Raw genomic sequence first — 19,686 nt, forward strand, 5'->3', positions numbered from 1 at the left:
ACATTCTCCTTGTCTTCCTGCTCTTTGCAGCCCTGTGCTAGATGATTTTCTGTCAGCTTGACACAAACTAAAGTCATCTGAGAGGAGGAAACCTCAACTAAGAAAATGCCTTCAGGGCTGGAGAGATGGCTCAGAGGTTAAGAGCGCTGGCTGCTCTTCCAGAGGTCCTGAGTTCAATTCCCAGCAACCACATGGTGGCTCACAACCATCTGGTACCCTCTTCTGACAGGCAGGGATGCATGCAGGCAGAACACTGTATACATAATTAATAAATCTTTGAATAAAAAGAAAAAAAGAAAGGCCTCCATGAGATCAGGTTGTAGGCAGCCATATAAGCGCTTGATGGGAGAGGCTCAGCCCATTGTGGGTGGTGCCCACCCTGGGCTGGTGGTCCTGGGTTCTTTAAAAAAAAAAAAAAAAAAAAGAGCAAACTGAGCAAGCCAGTAAGCATCAGCCTCCTTCCATGGCCTCTGCATCAGCTCCTGCCTCAGGTCTCCATTTTGTTTGAGTTCCTGTCCTGACTTCCTCCAGTAAATGACTAGAGATTGTGGAAGCTTAAGTCAGATAAATCCTTTCCTCCCCAGCTTGCTTTTGCTCTTGCGGTTCATCATCATAATAGACAAGTCTCTTGTCTCCTCTGCCTTTAGTGCCACAGCAGGGCTGGGCCCAGTCACTGCTCTTGGCACCAGCACGCTCACGTATCTTTTACTTGATCCTTCAACTTTCCTCTGGTTTTGGTGCCCTTTGCCCTGGTTTCTGGGAATCACCTTCTAAGTGAACTTCTTACACCGAAGCCTAGGAGAGTCCAGTGTGACATCGCTTGCTTTCAGAGTCATCAAACTCTGTGACCTCCAACGTGGTTGGCCTGTTTCCCTAGCTTTGTCTCTTATCGCTGCCCTCTCGCCTCTGTTCTCCTCTCCAGCCTTTCAGTGTGGTGAACTTCCCTAACACCTTTCTGCTCAGATCATCTTATGGTTGGCCCTACTGCAGGTGCCTAGCTACATTGTACTAATTCTTACTTCCATGGTGGCAGAACTGAGGGAGCGGGTTGCAGGCAAGTAGACCAGCAACTGAGAGCTTACTTCTGGAACCACAAACAAAAACCAAGTATGCTCACCCTAAATGGGGCAAGTCTTTTGAAACCTCACAGCCCACCCGCTTGACATAATTTCTCTAACAAAGCCACACTTCCTAAACTTTCCTAAACAGCCACCAACTTGAGACCAAATATTCCAGTATCCTAGACCATTGGGCATAGACATCTCCTTCAGCTACCGCAAATGGTAAGATACCATATCTGGATCTGCATGTGCATTAAAACCCACTTCCTGTGGTGTACTAGCTCAATATAGCCACATAAGTAATTTATTATTTAATTGATTCTTTGAAAGTTTCATACATATGTACAATGTATCTTGGTCCTCTCCATTCCCAACTCTCCCATGGACCTTCCCAATGTATGTCCCTCCCACCTTCATCATCTCCCTTTCTTCCTCTCCTCCTCCTTTCCCTTCTCTTTTTATAACGCCTAACTAGTGCTTTCTACCTTATTCTGTAGCAGCGTATTTGTGGATATCACCAAAGACTTCCACCACCAACAAAAGTTCTGTTGGCCGGTACTGGCCTAGATAGAATAAACCTGGGGAAGTTTCTTTTGGGCCAAGTTAGTTTGTTAGTGGTAGAGTCAGACAGCAGACCTGGCTCTTTGTACTCCACCAGGTGGCCTGGTTAGGATTTCTGTTGCTGTGATAAACACCAGGACCAGCTGGTGTGGAAAGGGCTTATTTCTTCCCTCACCTCTCAGGCCACACTCCATCACTGAAGGAAGTCAGGGCAGGATCCTGGAGGTAGGAGCTGAAGCAGAGGCCGCTTGTAGCTTGCTCTGCTCGGCCTGCTTTTTTATACAGCCCAGACCAGCTGCTCAGGGTGCCTGCAGTGAGCTGGGCCCACTAACCTCCATCGCTAATCAAGACAGTGGCCCACAGACTTACCTGCAGGCCAGTCTAATGGGGCCTTTTCTCAGTTGAGGTTCCTTCTTTCCGGATACATCTGGATTTGTGTCAGGAAAAAACCAGCAGTGCACCAGGTTCTCACTGCAGCTGGGAAGTTTACTGGCTTAGATTGGACTGACTTACCGTGTTTTAAAATAAGGGCTTCTTTAGATGGTATAATATTTTATAAAAATTGAAACCAACATTGGTTAGGTTCAGAATGAAAAAAATTAATTTTTATTTTTATTTGTGTGTGCATTCATGTATGCTTGTCACATGTGTGCACATGTGTGCCCCCAGAGGCCAGAAAATGACATTGGGTCCCCTGGAGCTGGGTTGCAGGCAACTCGAGCTGCCTGCATGGGTGTGGGACTGAATGTGTTCTCTGCAGGAGCATGCAATGCTCTTAGCACAGCTACCCTGCAGCCCTGGATGAAAACATTTTTAAGAAATGGTGTTCGGCCTATCACTTGGAATAAGCATGCTATTTCTTTTTCTTCTCTTTCAGAATGAAAAGAAAGTTTTACTCCTGGGAAGAATGCATGAACCTTCGGGAAGTTAAGGTATTTATGAATTTACCAGGGAATAATTCTGTTTGGCTGCTTAGCCTAGCTGTATTCATGGCTAGATTTAGAGTTGCGGTAGTCATTCCATTTGCATTTTTTCGCTAATGCTATGAAAGAGAAAGGATATGATACAGCTGGTATCCAAAAGTGGAAAATTGCTGCCTTACTTAATGAATATATAATTACTAGAATACTTTTGTCATTGCTGGATTTCTTCAACCAGTATCTTTCAGTAAGTGTTGATTTGGTGGACTGTTGCCTCCGTAGGTGTCATTCCTATCCAGTGAGGCACAGGAAACTCCGGCTCCCTGTAGCTTGTTTTTGGATACAAAGCAGCACCTCTTGCATTTCCTTGTACTCTGTTACAGTGTGTGATGGAATCCTTTGCCTAACATAGCGCTTTGTCAGCATTGCATAGCATGTGTCTTCACTGGTTTTGTTCCTTTCCTTTCCTTTCTTTCTTTTTTCCAGACGAAGTGTGCCTATGTAGCCCAGGTTGGCCTTGAGCTAGAAGTCCTCCTTAGCTCTGCAGCTTCCCAGCTGCTCTGACGTACAGGCTCCACCATGCCTGGGTTTTTTTGTTTTTCTGTCCAGTGCTGGTGTGCAATCCCAGGACCTCATGCCTACTTGGCAGGTGCTCCAGAGCAGAGGTCCAGCCCAGCCCTTCACCTTTGCTTTTGTTCTCTTTTCTTTCTCTCCTTCCTTTCTCCTCTCCATTCTGCTTTAGTCCTCCTGTAGCATCTCCTCAGGTAGAGTGACCACTAGGCTTTTCCATGTGCTCTGGAGGGGGGCCTCTCACTCAGCGCTGTTTGGAAAGCCCAGTAGGATTTGAAACCAGCCCTTTAATACATGAATAGGGCTTCCAGTCTAGAGCAGGGACACGCACACTTTGTTCATAAAGGGCAAGGTCATAACTCTTTTAAACTCCATAAGCCAAAGGATATTGTTTGTGTTGTAACAAGTGGAAAATACTCTGTCAGGTATGGTGGTGCATGACTTTAATACCAGCACTTAGGAAGCCGAGGCAGGTGACTCTCCGAGTTCAAGGCCAGCCTGGTCTTTGTAGTGAGCTGCAGGCCAGTCAAACCTACATGGCAAGACCTTGTTTTTAAAAAAAAAAAAAAAAAAAAAAAAGTAGAAGAAGAGCAGCCAGGCATGGTGGCGCACAGTTTTAATCTCAGCACTCAGTAGGCAAAGGCACAGTATACTAGTATGGCAGCAAGAGTGATGCCATTGTTCTGTATCAAGTCTATTAGGAGGAGGAGTAATGAATGCTGGTATTAGCTTGCCTTTTCCCTTCCTTCTCTTTTTGTTGATACAAATTCTCATGTAATCAGGTTGGCCTCGAGTCCACTATGAGTCATGACTGGCCATGAACTCCTGATTCTTTTGCCTTCAGCTCCCAAATACTGGCATTATAGGTGTCCATCATCAAGCCTGCCTTCCTCTTTTCCCTTTTTATTCTATTCAGGACCCCAAGCCTGGTGTTGCCCACACTCAGAGTGGGTCTTCCTCCAAGTCATGCCTAGAGGTGTGTCTCCTAAGTGATTGTAGGTCCCATCAAGTTGATAGTGAGGATAAACTATCATGTGCTTTTGTCTCTACCTTACCTTTGACCTTTAATATGTCTTCTTTATTTGTTACATTCATTATTTGTTTGATTTTGAGACAGGGTCTCACTGTGTAGTCCCGACTGGCCTTGGTCTTAGATCCACCTGCCTCTGCCAACCAAGTGCTATATGATCAAAGGCGTGCAACACATGCCACCAAGCCAAGCCATGTATTACATGCATTTTAAATTCATACCTTATGCTCTCAGCTAGGCTGCTGGCCTCTGAGAATCAAACACTGCCTTACACCAGGCTTATCCTTAGGGTATAATACATTATAGTTTTAACAGGGAGGAAAGTGTTGACAAGTCCCTGAAGGGGTCAAAATTGATACTATTGATTCATCTGTGGCGTATGTCCCTGTGGGAACTATTGGTTTATTTTAGGTCACTACTAATGCTTATCTGCTCTTACACAAATGGTTTGTCTCTGCTACTTCAGGGACTTTTCTATAACCACATAAGATGCTTCTTTCTGGAAATATATCTTTGCAAAGTGAATACTATAAAATTCTATGAACAAAATTAACTCTACAAATTAGAGGGACAGAAAATTTAACTTACTCAACAACCTCACTAAAATTGGAGCTTGAAGCCACTCCTAGGCCTGGGCCTGTCCTTCATGTTTCAGACAGACCACAGCCTCAGAGCCGAACCACTGTGCTCCTTACAGAAGTACCATCTAGAGAAGCTCTAAAACCAGCTTCATTCTTTTTCTGAATTAATTTGCCACGAAGCTGCTCACCGAGGGCTGCTTGTGATGTGCTTTAAGCAAACAGACAAGAAAGATGGCTGCAATCAGGAGCAGCCAGTGAACAACAGCATGTGCTGCTATTCATGGAAACCCGGGAATCCAACCCCAATGAAAGGAATAACCAGCCTGGCTGGGTCATCCTCAAAGATTATTGCCAGCACTGCTGAGGATCCATGCCAGCAAAATGACTTGGCAATAATTTGTCCTTTGGGGTGAAGGTTCCAGAAAAGCCTCACCTGGTCTTTATCCACTACCTGTGTTTCCTCTCTCTTCTGAGCTATGTGGATCAAAGTTTTGATATTTGGATCCTTCGGGATTTGGGTGGTCACTTTAACTTTTCCTTCTGCACACATTCTGTTTTATTAAAAGGATGTTCTTTTTAATGAAAAGATAGGGAACCTTCTGTAATTTGTCATTGTTGACCTCATTGCCCTGTGGGGGCAAAGACTTTTTAAGGTTCAAATTCTGATCATCCAGGTAGCCCTCCCAAAGACTGGGTGTCTCTGGATACTGATTGCTGGTCACTAACAGGACAGCGTTTTTGTTCATCATTACCAGGTGGTGTTTATGGAAAGTCGTATGTACAGGGCTACGTTCAAATGGCCTTAGAAAAAAAAGTACATACGTAAGAGGAGAAATCAGAAGCTTGTGTATCATCTTCTGAATCATGTCCATGTTCCGCAGCTGCTGCCGGACTCTCTCACCTTTGTTGCCCTTAGACCTTTGACTCACTATTTCGTCAATGAAGTCTTCATCCCCTCCCCCACGTCCCTACCTTACCCCCGCCCCAGTAATTAGAACTCACATTTGCAGGCAATGTTTTGTGAAGTCACAAGAGCTCAAACAAAGATTTATTAGGGGACATTTACGAATACCAACAAGGTAGAGAACCAGCACAGTCTTCCGTTCTGCCCTGGGGCCAATGGATGCAGCAATCCAGTCTCCAGCCAACACACAAGAGAGCGAAAGAGCCCCCTCCTCTTCCTTATAAGAGATGGTATCCACACACAAAAGCCACACCCTAAGACCGGTACCCCAAAACTATTGGCGGAATGAATTCCCACAACACACATTGTAAGAAGGAGCGTTTTGTCTCAGGCACACGAGTCTGAAGAAAGTCTAGAGAATCAGGCTATCAGCCTCAGGCCTTTGAGGAGTTTCTTGTTGACCCTGTCTGCAGGCTGCTGTCTGGCGACCTCACCCTTAACTGGCTGCCTTCTCCAGCTCTGGAAGATTTAAAGCCATGTCTTTCTTTATTGGTTCCCTTCTAGCTACTTGCACAGCCTGAATTCCGTGATCTGGAGGGAGGGAGCCTAAAATAGCCTGGGCCTATTGCCACAAAAATAGTCCTGCCCTACTGCTCCGGGCTGGGCAGCCAGGAATACCAGCTAGTGATCATATGCCTACCCTCTAGTCAGTCTGTCAAAGTCATGTTTCTAGATAAGGTTATGTTGACTTCAGAGAAGTACTGTTTACTAAGTTGTCAATCAGATGTAATTCATGTTTGCGTTCTCAAATAGAAATCCCTTTCTAATTGTGCTTAGGGTGGCTTTCCCTGTTAGAGACACTTGTTTTCTGATTTTGTTTGTTTCTCTTTCTCGCCTCGTTTCAGTCTTTAAAGAAGCTCAATCACGCCAACATTGTAAAGCTGAAAGAAGTCATCAGGGAAAACGATCATCTCTATTTCATCTTTGAGTACATGAAGGAAAACCTTTACCAGCTCATTAAAGAACGGTGTGCCTCAGTCATGACCTTAGTTTTTAACCAAGTGTCTTTGAGATTTATTTTTATTCTTTTTAGTTATACGTGTAGGGGTGCATATATGTATGAGTGCCCACCAAGGCCAGAGGTGCCAGCTCCCAATAGTGCTGGAGTTACGGCGAGCCACTCCAGTGTGGGCGCTGGAATTGAACTCTCAAGGGTCCTCTGTGAGAGCGATATGTGTTCTTAACCTCTGAGCCGTCTTTCCAGCCTTGTAGTCAGAACATTCTTATGAATTAATATTGCAAAGGCGATGTATTTTTTGCTTCGCTTACTTCAGTTTTCTAGATCTTCCTGTAGTCCTTTAACAGTCACGACTCTGGATTTCATGACCATCTGCCAGCTAGGTGAAGGATCCAAGCACATTCCTGTGCCCGGGAGCCTTGAGACATCTCCCAGGAAGCAGCTTGCAATACAGAAATTCATTTTGCATTTTTTTTTTTTGGTTTTTCGAGACAGGGTTTCTCTGTGGCTTTGGAGCCTGTCCTGGAACTAGCTCTTGTAGACCAAGCTGGTCTCGAACTCACAGAGATTCTCCTGCCTCTGCCTCCCAAGTGCTGGGATTAAAGGTGTGCGCCACCACCGCCTGGCACATTTTGTATTGTTGTTTTGTTTTGTTTTGAGAAAGTTTCCTTCTTAGGCTGACCTGAAACTCAAGATTCTTCTCTGTGAACCTTCTGAGTTCTGAGATTACAGGTGTGGCCACCATGCCTAGCTTATTTTTAGACACAGTGTTACAAGTTTCTTATTCATTATTGTAAAAAGTTTATTCTTTTTTATAATAGAGCTTAATAGAATTGGTGTTTATTATTTAGCGTCACTGTATCAAAAAGAGATTATTTTTCTCTGCTGTTTATCATCAAAGGATCTAGTAAAAATTTCTTAATTTCATACTATATAATAGAGTAGATTCCTTTTACTACCGAAACTCAGCTTTTTAACTTTGTTTTCTTCTGGCCCATGCAGAAATAAGTTGTTTCCAGAGTCTGCTATACGGAATATAATGTATCAGATATTGCAAGGACTGGCATTCATTCATAAACACGGTAAGTTATTTGCAATATTATGCTTCTGAATAGCATGAAATATCCTCAGGTAGATAACACAGGAAGTATTAATGGCTGTAGAGCTGACAAGCTGACAATGGCTTTCGGAGGATGTTCCCTCGGGACTTTGATTTCTGAATTTGCCTATGTGTGTGTGTGTGTGTGTTCTTTAGTTTAAGAACTGAGCTTGTTAGTTATAGATAGATCTAGGAATTATTTCCCACCATTTTCTGATGTATCAACAAGAGACCCCAGATCAGAATTCTGAGGTAGTCATGTGTGGTGTGTAGCCCACAGTAGACCTCAGATCAGAATTCTGAGGTAGTATATATGTTGTGCGTAGCCCACACTAACATCTCTGCACTGTGCTGCTCATTTTTCTATATCATTTATATTCCAGAGTGTCCTAAAATTTTATACAATACAGAAAAGCAAAATAAATTAAAACTTAGCAAACTGAAGAAGAGGCAAAGGCAAAACAGGGCAGGGAGACAAAGCCTCTCTTTCTTTCTTCCCTTCTTTTTTTGTTTTCTTTTTCTTCTTTTCCTTTCTTGTGTTTTTTTTTTCTTTTTAGAGGCATCAAACATTTATTCTGGCTCACGATTTAAGAGGGGAGATAGCTGAGTGTGGTGGCACAGTCCTTCTATCCCAGCACTTGGAGGCAAAGGCAGGAAGAGCTCTGTGAGTTTGAGACCAGCCTGGTCTACATAGCAAGTCTGAGGCCAGCCAAGGTTCCATAGTAAGACCCTGCCTAAAGAAAAATGGAAAGAAAGGATATAATCCACTATGGTGGGAATGGTAGTAGGAATGTAAGGTCATATTATGCCCAATTCTTTTTTTTTTTTACTTATTATTTTAAAATGTTTTCATATAATATATTTTGATCATATTCTTTCCCCTCCCCCAAGTCCTTCTATATCCTCCTTACCTCCCTACCCACCCAATTTCATGTTCTTTCTCAAAAAAGGTCAATTATTACTAAATTACAACCAAAAAAAAAAAAGCACACAAAAAATGTGGAATCTGTTTTGTATTGTCCACCTGCACCTCAACAATAGACTGGAGTTGGAGTGTGGTTAATATATCTCATATCACTCCACTGGAGAAAATTGATTTTCTCTTACTCAGCGAGTGTCATGTAGCTCCTTGATTAGGACTGGGACTTTGTGTCCACTTCTGCGCAGATTTTTTCTGTCATGAATTTGTACAGGTCTTCTGTGTGCTGTCACAGTCTCTGTGAGTCGAAATGGCTTGCACCAGCCCTGTTGTGTCTGAGGATGCTGTTTCTTTAGAGTCACCCCCCACCTCTTGCTCTCACAGTCCTTCTGCCTCCTCTCTGCCTAAACCCCTGAGCCTTGAGGAGAAGGGTTTGATAAAGACATCCCATTCAGGGCTGAGTGCTCCAAGGTCTCTCATTGTCTGCACACTGTCCAGTTGTGGGTCTCTGTGTTAGTTGCTATCTATTGCAAGAAGAAGCATTTCCAATAAGAGGTGAACCACACACTTATCTATGGACATATAGCAATATGTCATTACAAGTTGTTTGATTGCTGTAGTAGTAGAGTCTCCTCTTGGGCCCATGACCTATCTGGTCTTAGTTTCTTGGCCTCATTGGTGGTATCAAGTGTGGGTTCCATCTTATGGAACAGGCCTTAAGTCTCATTTCTTAAACAGTGGTTGGTTGCTCCCATTACCTTTGTGCCACTATTGCACCAGTGTATTTTGAAGGCGGGTCACGGTTGTAGGTTGCAGGGTTGAAGCTTCTAGTTGACATTAGCTTGATTTCTCCATGTTTGATGGCATAAGTAAATGGTGACTTCAGCAATAGAGTCTTATACTCTGGTTATGGAGGCTAACCAACAGCATTCGTAATAGCCTATAATGTTTGGAGGATTTGTCCAGTATGCCAGCAAATTTATTTATTTATTTATTTATTAAAGATTTCTGCCTCCTCCCCGCCACCGCCTCCCTTTTCCCTCCCCCTCCCCCGTCAGCCCAAAGAGCAATCAGGGTTCCCTGCCCTGAGCGAAGACCAAGGACCACCCACCTCCATCCAGGTCTAGTAAGGTGAACATCCAAACTGCCTAGGCTCCCACAAAGCCAGTACGTGCAGTAGGATCAAAAACCCATTGCCATTGTTCTTGAGTTCTCAGTAGTCCTCATTGTCTGCTATGTTCTGCGAGTCCGGTTTTATCCCATGCTTTTTCATACCCGGGCCAGCTGGCCTTGGTGAGTTCCCGATAGAACATCCCCATTGTCTCCGTGTGTGGGTGCACCCCTCGCGGTCCTGAGTTTCTTGCTCGTGCTCTCTCTCCTTCTGCTCCTGATCTGGACCTTGAGATTTCAGTCCGGTGCTCCAATGTGGGTCTCTGTCTCTGTCTCCTTTCATCGCCTGATGAAGGTTAATATTCAGGAGGATGCCTATATGTTGTTCTTTGGCTTCACCTTTTTATTTAGCTTCTCTAGGATCATGAATTATAGGCTCAATGTCCTTTATTTATGCCTAGAAACCAAATATGAGTGAGTACATCCCATGTTCCTCTTTTTGGGTCTGGCTTACCTCACTCAGGATAGTGTTTTTTCTATTTCCGTCCATTTGTATGCAAAATTCAAGAAGTCATTGTTTTTTACTGATGAGTAGTACTCTAATATGTATATACTCCATACTTTCTTCATCCATTCTTTCATTGAAGTATGCCAGCAAATTTTATTTCAGTAGAAGAAGCAAACAACAGATTTGTTTCTGAGCTTGTTATACAATGGAAAATGTGAAATATAATTAGTTAGAACATGTGTAGTTTTTTATTTAAAACTTAACTAGTTACCAAAAGCAAAACTACTATTTTTTAAATTAAGACCTTCATTTTACATTTACTTATCTAATTTGTGCATGCATGCATGCATGTGTGTGTTTGTGTGTACATATGCACATACATGTGTCACAGCATGGGTACAGAGGATAGCTTGCAGGAGTCTTGCAATAAATCCTCTTCCTTCCACCCTCACAGGGGTTTTGAATTCATATCATCAGGCTTGGAATCAAGTATTTTCACCTGCTGAGCCATCTTACTGGGCCCAGAATTATTCTTGATACCCTGGCCAGGAAAGCACTTTCTCGTGGACCCTTTGCAGGGGATAGTGTGCCACGTGATTTTATACAAACACATGGCAGGCTGCATAGGCCAGTTTTGTTTGATAGCTTTCACTGTAGGCCGGTTTTGTCACCTGATCAGAAAAAGCAGTTCTGCCCTGCCCCAGTGTGACTCACTTCAGGGATGGTGTGGGTATTCCATAGAGAGATTTAGAATGTCCAAAGGGAAGCATACTGTATGCCCTTCAGGAAACTCTCCGTTTGTGTTTTTTCTCTTCGCTGAGCTTGTGAAAAGTTAAGCAGCAGTGAAGAGAGGCAGTAATCTCCCTGGAACCTCGCTGGTTCTCTCCCTGGAATCTCGCTGGTTCTCTCTCTGCAACCTCGCTGGTTCTCTCCCTGCAACCTCGCTGGTTCTAACCACTGCAGATCAGATGAGGCTGGATTGAAAACTTTCCCATGAATATGTAGCCAAGACATGGACATCTGTGGGAGAAGACAGAAGTACTCTGAGAAGGACATTTGAGGTCATCTTAGCATGTAGACACAGGAAGAAGCCCATACATTCTCAGTCTATGGATGTTGCCACTGTAAACATTGCACAAACAAATGGATTCATTACTCAGTAAGGAGACTGGGTTGAACCTTTTTGGCAATTTCTAGATTTAGTGTAAATATCTTCTCTCTCTCTCTCTCTCTCTCTCTCTCTCTCTCTCTCTCTCTCTCTCTTTTTAATTTTTTGGTTTTCTTTTGAGACAAGGTTTCTCTTTAGCTTTGGGGCCTGTCCTGGAACTCGCTTTGTAGACCAGGCTGGCCTCAGACTCACAGATCTGCCTGCCTCTGCCTCCCAAGTGCTGGGACTAAAGGCGTGCGCCACCACCACCCGGCTGGTATAATTATCTTGAGCTAACAATTTAGCACCCCTCAAGAGTCCTTTGGAGCTCTGTACCGCCGTTACTTTCAGGCCTTACCCACTGAGAGTGTGTGTGCAAACACCGCAGAGGAAGATTCAGCTGTGGAGGCATCAGACTGCGCTCACAGCCTCACTACCCTGGCCATCTCCAGAGGTGGTGGCTGACATTTTTCCCAACAGCTGTACGCCCAGTTCTGATTGGAGCTAACTTCATCTATTACCTTTCTCATTTCCTCGTCAACTTCACAGGTAGAAAGAACAGATAGTAGCTATGGCTTTCAAAGAAGAGGCAACTGCATCTCTGAGAGGCTTAAAGCTCTGCAGAGATCTCACTGCAGCCTTGGCAGGGGAGTCTGTTGGGGAGGTTTAGAGGAAGAAGATGGTAACGGTGGTAATGGAGTAGACACTAAATTCTGAAGTCCTGGCTCCTTTTGTTTGTTTGTTTGTTTGTTACATTATTTTTATGTATAAACAAGGGTCTGGGGACAGAGAGAGAGATGCTCAATGGGTAAGAGCACTTACCACCAAGCCTGGCAAAACGAGTTCATTTTTAATGGAGTGAGTTGCCCTCTGACCTCCACACACATGCCCTGGTAACACTTGTACACATACACAACTAATAAATCAATCTGATTTTGTTTTTAACTTAGAGGGTTTGTGTGTTGATGACTTTGGTTAGTTACGAGCACGTGTACCCCTCTCCTGTCGTGACAAAAGAACCATCTGACACACTTCATAGAGCTGTCTAGTGGTTCCAGCCCTTCCCCATAGCTCATTCTCACAGTGAGAAGGTACAGTCTGCCCCTGGGGAGTCTACTCCTCAGAGAGGGAAGAACAGCACAGCATGTAGTTGCTATGGTCATATTTCATGTCACTGAGTATTTTACCCCCATGGGACAAGAGCACATGGCCATACTTGATACTGTCTGAACAATGCCAAAGCACATGTCCTTGCAGGAATATAATACAAATTTTGTATCTCCTCCTGACCTTACCCTTCAACTTTCCAGAGCCCACTTCCCCATCAGGTACTGAAAATGTATTTGGTGGTTTAGAGGGCGGTGTTTTGCCCTGGAGGGGGATGCTGTGTCTCCGAGCCTCCCCAATGTCTTAAGCGTGTGACCTTGGCACAGCCCTTCTCTATCCGCCTGCTGCTGCTCCTGTGGCCTACTTTTCCTCTCAATGTGGGCACTACAGGTTTAGATTCAAGGAAGGGTGGAAGGGAAAGAGGGTGGAAGTTATCTGAAATCACTTTTACAACAGGAAGATGTGCTACGTAAATTCATATTTAATTACTCTTTAATCATTTCCTCTTATTTAATCAGTATCATCAGTAATAAAATATGGACAAGGGAAAGTCTTCCTTGAGGTTTTCCTTTCTTCCTTGAAGTTATTCATGAAAATCTTGTGTCAGAATGAAAGAGGAAATTCTCCTGTTGCTGGGCAGGCAGGTGGAATCCTGAACTTAAATGAAGGGTCTTTTTTCTGTGTTCGGAAGGCGTTTGAACAGGAAGGTCCTTACTGTGGCAGAACTCTGCTGTCGCATGATGTCTGATGGCACGGCTAGGATTCCCATTGTCAAGTCAGGAGGCAGAAGGGGGCTTATGGGCCACACTGCACACCTCAGCAGAGCACAGGTCCAGGCAGGAATTGGAGCAGAGCTCTAGTGCCACCTCCTCCCAAGTGGCACTTGTCACCAGCCTCACAAGCCTTAATTCTTATCTGTAAAAAATGATAGCACATACACAAGCCCATGTTGACAGTTTGGGGGAGGTCACCAGAGAGAACTTTCTGTTAGCCATTCGCATGACGGGCTCTTGCAAGGGGCTCATGTGTGGACACTGCCCTCTAAAAGCTTTATGGATACAATGTGTTTCATTCTGCGAAATAAGCCTTTGAGCTATGTTAGGCTCTATTTCACCCATGAGGAAACTCGGGCACCAGAGGGTTAAATGACTAGGCGTTCTTGCTGGTCTACACATTCACATCCTAAGCTGCATTGTCTCTTTAAATGGAAATAGTCATGTTTCACTGAAACAGATGACGTATAAAAAGAGGAATAAGTGAAGAATTTGATTCATCATTCCCCTTTTGATTAATGTGCATGTTCTCTGCGAAACTAGAAGTAAGACGGGTAAGCCATGAGGGAAAGGATGAAGCCTTCTGTCGGGGGAGGGTGCTGGGTGCACAGAAGAGCGTGGCTCACAGTGGATGCAGAAAAGGTGAGGCGTGTTCAGGTGATGCCTGTGTGAGCCCCAGTGTGATAGGACGCACTGGACTGGAGAAGATGGGAGCTGGTGTAGGTGTTCTAGACGGAGTGAGTTGCTATGGGTGGAGGATGTTTGAGAACAAATGAGTCACTGTAAGAGAAATGCCACATAAGTTTATAAATAATAATTACCCCCAATTAGAGGAGGAAGGGAAATTCTACTAGGAGACTCGGTGTTGATCTGGAATTGAGAGGATCAAAGCCACAAAGGTCTAGGTGTGGGAGCCGAGAGGGAGAGGGTAGTAGTACTTGGCACCGTTGGGCTGTGACACATTTTTTGGTGGGATTGTGAGCCGTTCTTTGCCCCCTGCCCATGATTGGGTTTTCCCATCTGTTCAGTAAGAAAATGATGCTTGCTATTTCTTCTTTTACTGGAGTTTTTAGAGTGCTTGAATTTTTAGGTAGAGAAATTGTCTCACAGTTTTCAAGGGTCCTAGGTATGTTGACAAAAGATGATTCTAATAGTTGCATAATTCTTAATTCGTTTCCAAGATGGGTACATACAGTCAGGCCTTCTGAGAGCTGGCAGGTGTTTGCAAGAGTAAAGATTCCCAACGCAGTGACTCAGTTATACCAAGACTTAGAACAGACATCACTCATCTGGTGGATAATGTTTTATTGAGCTGATAATAAACCATCTGGATTTTGCTATGTCAGTCAGATTTTTTTCTTTTATTGAAAAGGCCATTCTTGACTAATACTGAATCACTCCTAAGTTTCATAAGCTAAGAACCTCAAGTTTGGTTCTTATAATTATTTGTATTTGGTTTACTACAAAGCTAGATAGAATTCTTGAAATTGGTCTTTGGAAGACCATCGGGTCTGTGTCAGGACAGTGGCAGAATAAAGATGAAGCCCTGAAATCTAAGTGAATCTCAGCGCATGAACTGATACCTACAAATCCATGTACGCTGTAAAGCAGACAACCTGCTGTGCTTGTCTCTTGTCTAACCCAGATCTGACTCTGATCCCAATTCCTTGAGATGTGCAAAATAGGTGGCCCTGTGTTGTGAAGGGAGTACTTCCTACTCTTGCCTGTGCTCCCCTTGAATGTCTGTGATCGTTTTTGTGCCTTAGTCTTCATGTAGGCATGGAGTTCAGCTAAGCCAGCCACTCAGTCTGCAGACCCATCATTATGCCATGCAACTGTGCATTTGGGAATTGACTTGATGCTAAGCCCAGTTGTTTCCCAGATAACAAGCACAGAGGAATGCCCTTTTATTAAACCATTGCTACTTTCCATCATTCATGGCATAGTCTGCATTTTGACATGTAAATACATCACAGTTACTTTCTGCTAGAGTGGACGCAAGCCTGGAAAATAGCCTTGGCTAGTTGTTTAGTGCTACAGGAATGCCCTCTGTCATATGGACATCCAACAGTGAGCCCCCGTTGTCCCCACCCCGCTCCTGAGCCATTGCACTTGTCACTCAGTTCTCAGTTGAGTCTTTTAGGACTTTCTCTCTTCCATCCTCCTCACTGCTCTGATCCGTTCTCTTGACCCTGAGTATTTGGACCATGTAGAAGTTTTGTTCACTGTGAAGTTCCTTCACTCTTCCCTCAGTTCAGTCATCAGTCATATGTCGTGAGACTGCCACGCTTTTTCTCACAGGTGAGGCATTCAGAAATGTAAAAGGCCTTGACTGTTAAGTGCTTCCCTCTACTCAGGGCAAATGGTGACCAAATCTGTAAACGGTAGAACTCCACACATGATCAGGGGAAAGGCCTGTTCTCCCTGTGAAGGAAAGACCAAGAACCATGACATTTAGGTGACTTTGAATCCACAGAGCCCAGTTAATTACTTGTTATGGCCTCCAAATATTTCTTGACAGAGTGGAAGAATGCAAGCATGGCAGCATGTGAAATGTTTGTTCATTTGTTTGGATTTGGTTTTTTGATAATAGCCCTGGCTGTCCTGGAACTAACTGTGTAGACCAGACTGGCCTGAGTTCTGGGATTAAAACCGTGTGCCGTGACTACCCACCTATGAAGTGGTTTCTTAGACAAAGGACAACTCAATAAACCTTGGAGAATGGTTAAGATTGGGATTGATATAGATAAAAAGGAACAAGGGCACATTATTAAGGGGATAAACATTGGCAGAGTTTTCCTGTCCTGACCATCTGCTCCCAAATAAATAACCGGCAGCCACTTCCCAAATAAAATAAACTTAATATTATTTATAAATGCTCAGGCTTCTTACTAGCTAACTCTTACATTTAAATTAACCCATATTTCTTATCTATGCTTTGCCATGTGATTTGTGACTTGTTATCTCATTTCTACATGTCCTGCTTCCTCGGTTGGCTTTCATCTCCTCTGACTCCACCCTTCTTCTCCCATCATCCTCCTAATCTCCTGGTTTGGTTGTCCTGCCTATAATTCCTGCCTGGCTCCTGCCAATCAGCTTTTATTAAACCAATCCAAGTGATAAATCTTTGCAGTGTATAAAAGAATTATTCCTCAGCAGGTAAATACAGTAAACTTAAAGAGAATGACGAATTTCACCTGAGTGAAACACACTCTATATAACTGGTGATCAGTATTAGGAAATATGCTTTGCAGTATGGGTGATTGAACCTATCATGGTTAGTCAAATCCTTTACCACAGAGTTCTCTCCTCAGTTAGAAAGTACATTTAGGTAGAAATAAAAGAGATCAGAGATCAGATTTATTAAATTACTTAAAGAGGCTATTGCAAAGGTGTGTGTGTGTGTGTGTGTGTGTATTGGAGGGAGACGGTGTTTAAATTACCAGAATGTGTAGAGTCCAGAGAAGCTGGAGGAAGGCGTCTAGGAAAAAGCAATGGTGCAGTCCCAGGCAGGAAGAGGAGCTTGGAAGGCAGGGTGAAAGGGAGAAAGGCCAGGAGGTATTCTAAAAGAAATGCAGGGCCGGCCCATCACTATCAAAGGAACGGATTCAACAGAATTACCGGGTACTCAGTGATAGTATTAGAATTTGAGAAGGAGAGATTGTTTTTGCGTAGTTTTGGACAAGCTGATGCAGGGATGAAAATGGTGACATCCAGTCAGGATCCTATTAAGGATACAGCTTTCAAGGATGGTACAGGATATAACGTTAGAGATGATAACGCATAACTAATAATACTGTCAATGTTATTGACAGTTGTCAATAACATTGAAAAGTTGTCTTTTCCATTCAAGTGTTCCGGTAAGATAGAGAAGCTCCCTGAGTGATGTTTGTGGGTGGTACCTCAGAGAGGAGGTGGTTTGAGTTTGCTAGTCACTGGATGTTTGTGTGTGCCTGGTAGACTCTCACATTAAATATCGTCCTTGCGGCATCTCCACAGCCCCACTGGCTAATCCTTTGTCTCTTAAAAATTTTTTTTGATTTTATATGTATGTGTGTGTGTATTTGTTGTTGTTACAGTATACATTTAATACCAATAAAATTTATTGTCTTTTTAAATGTTTTATTCTCAATTTATTTCAGCTGACTTGATAGGAATGAATTTTTCCTGCTGAGATAGTTAGGTTTGCGGTTATCTCAGGCCACAAGTCTTAGTACTTAAAAGGACTTCCTTGTAAGCAAGATGTATAAAGATCAACTTGGGGTTGTATAAGGAAATGACCAAAACCCTGCAAGAAGTCTGAAGGCCTGGTCGTGTGTTACAAATGTCAAATGTTAGAGTTGTTTGTTACAGATGTTGTCAGATGTTAGATCTGCAGAGTGCGGTACAGAAAGGAGCATGCATTTGGATTCCTTCCCTGTCTCTGCAGGCTTCTTCCACCGGGACCTAAAGCCTGAGAACCTCCTCTGCATGGGACCAGAACTTGTGAAAATTGCAGACTTTGGATTGGCCCGAGAAATCCGATCAAGACCGCCATACACAGACTATGTGTCTACTAGATGGTAAATGCTTTTTCTCTCAAAATTATTTAATTGTGCTTCTTTCAAAAGATACAGTTTATATATAAGGCCAGGTGTGGTGACACACACTTCTTAATCCCATCACTCAGGAGGCAGGTGGTTCTTCGTGAGCCTGGTTTATAGCGTGAGTTCCAGACTGGCCAGGGTTACATAGTGAGACCCTGTCTCCAAAACAAAAAACAAAACAAAACAAAAAATCAAAACAACAGAAACAATAAAACTTTATGCTGAGGACAGTATTAATCATAAGCATTAACTTCTCACTAAAAAGAAATAGTTCAAACACTGCAGGTATTTTGTTACTGAATGAAGATATAAGCTTGTTGTGTTCAAAGCAATTTTAAAAGGAAAGCCAACATACTGTCCACAGTCTAAATAATTTTTAAAGTTTTTAGATTTATTTTATGTGTATGAGTGTTTTGCCTGCAAATATGTGTGTACACGTACCATGTGCATGCCTGGTGCCTGAGCAGGTCAGATCCTCTGGAACTAAAATTACAGATGGTTGTGAGCTGTCATGTAGGTGCTGGGAATTGAATGCGGTTCCTCTGCAAAAGCAGCCTGTGCTCTTAATGGCCAAGCCAATTCTTTAGCCCTTGTCCAAATAATTTTTGTATGAGGAGGCTGGAGAGATGGCTCAGTGGTTAAGAGCATTGCCTGCTCTTCCAAAGGTCCTGAGTTCAATTCCCGGCAACCACATGGTGGCTCACAACCATCTGTAATGAGGTCTGGTGCCCTCTTCTGGACTGCAGACATACACATAATAAACAAATTATGTATACATAATAAATAAATATAAAAAAAATAATTTTTGTATGAAACCCCACAACCTTCTTCCCTGCTCTCTCTTTTTTTCCCACCTAATTCCGTCCTGTGTTTCTGAAGATGCAGAGGGGATTACTGCATGCAAGAGAAGTAGCTGAACACTAGAGTTTGTCTGTTCTCAAAGAGGACCCAAGTGCAGTCCCCCTCCCTCATCAAGTGGCTTATAACCAGTCATTTGTAACCCCAGCTCCAGAGGGACCCAACACCTCCTGTCTCCTGTGCACACACCCACACTCAGAATTCTTTAAAGGCATTGGAAGAGAAGGAGGAAGAGACTCCTGTAGACCCATGCTTAGTAGACAACTCGGGGGGAGTGGAATATAGCTTTTAAAGCTGTGGGCTGCAGTCCTGCATGTGGTCAGGTAACTGAATGTGAGGTTGTGAAAAATCGGGCAATAGTAAAAGGTCTCTGAGTGTACAACTGAGAACCAGCTCAGAATCAGCTGTGTGATGGATCAGGCTTTCTGACTATGACCCCAGGTTGTATGCAGGACTTCACTGCTGCTTTGGCTCCGAACACATGGCGTGTGTGCTCTTCAGTGCGTATGCTGCCAGCCACACAGTGCCAGTAAGGCTGCCCAAAGCCTTGCAGCTCAGATTCAAGACTATCGTATGTTATAACTGCAGTGATGTGGATGGATTTTTTGCCCTTGTAGAATAACATAATAGTTAACAAAGACTTTTAATATTTTCCTACCATTCCCAGTATCTCTTTGGATTGGATTGTGCTAGAGAGTTTGACTTTTAAAATTGGTGTTTGATTTGCTAGTTGAGTTTCATTTAAAGGAAGTCAGGGTTGGAGAGATGGCTCAGTGGTTAAGAGCACTGGCTGTTCTTCCAGAGGTCCTGAGTTCAATTCCCAGCAACCACATGGTGGCTCACAACCATCTGCAATGAGATCTGGCGCCCTTTTCTGACATGCGGCATTCATGGAGGCAGAATGTTGTATACATAATTAATAAATAAATAAATA

The 19,686-nt window shown here is 43.5% G+C and overlaps 1 protein-coding gene across 1 annotated transcript in view; it reads left to right on the forward strand.

Annotated features, from left to right (window-relative positions):
- Positions 1–19,686, forward strand: part of Cilk1 (ciliogenesis associated kinase 1) — a 42,633-nt gene that overhangs the window by 1,843 nt on the left and 21,104 nt on the right. Inside the window, exons 2-5 of the mRNA XM_057769032.1 lie at positions 2,500–2,554; positions 6,533–6,654; positions 7,648–7,727; positions 17,738–17,870. Of these exons, the coding sequence (XP_057625015.1) occupies positions 2,500–2,554; positions 6,533–6,654; positions 7,648–7,727; positions 17,738–17,870 (390 nt within the window). The remainder of the gene's footprint in view (positions 1–2,499; positions 2,555–6,532; positions 6,655–7,647; positions 7,728–17,737; positions 17,871–19,686) is intronic.

This window comes from Chionomys nivalis, chromosome 4, assembly GCF_950005125.1.
Source record: "Chionomys nivalis chromosome 4, mChiNiv1.1, whole genome shotgun sequence".
In the NCBI taxonomy this organism is placed as follows: Eukaryota; Metazoa; Chordata; class Mammalia; order Rodentia; family Cricetidae; genus Chionomys; species Chionomys nivalis.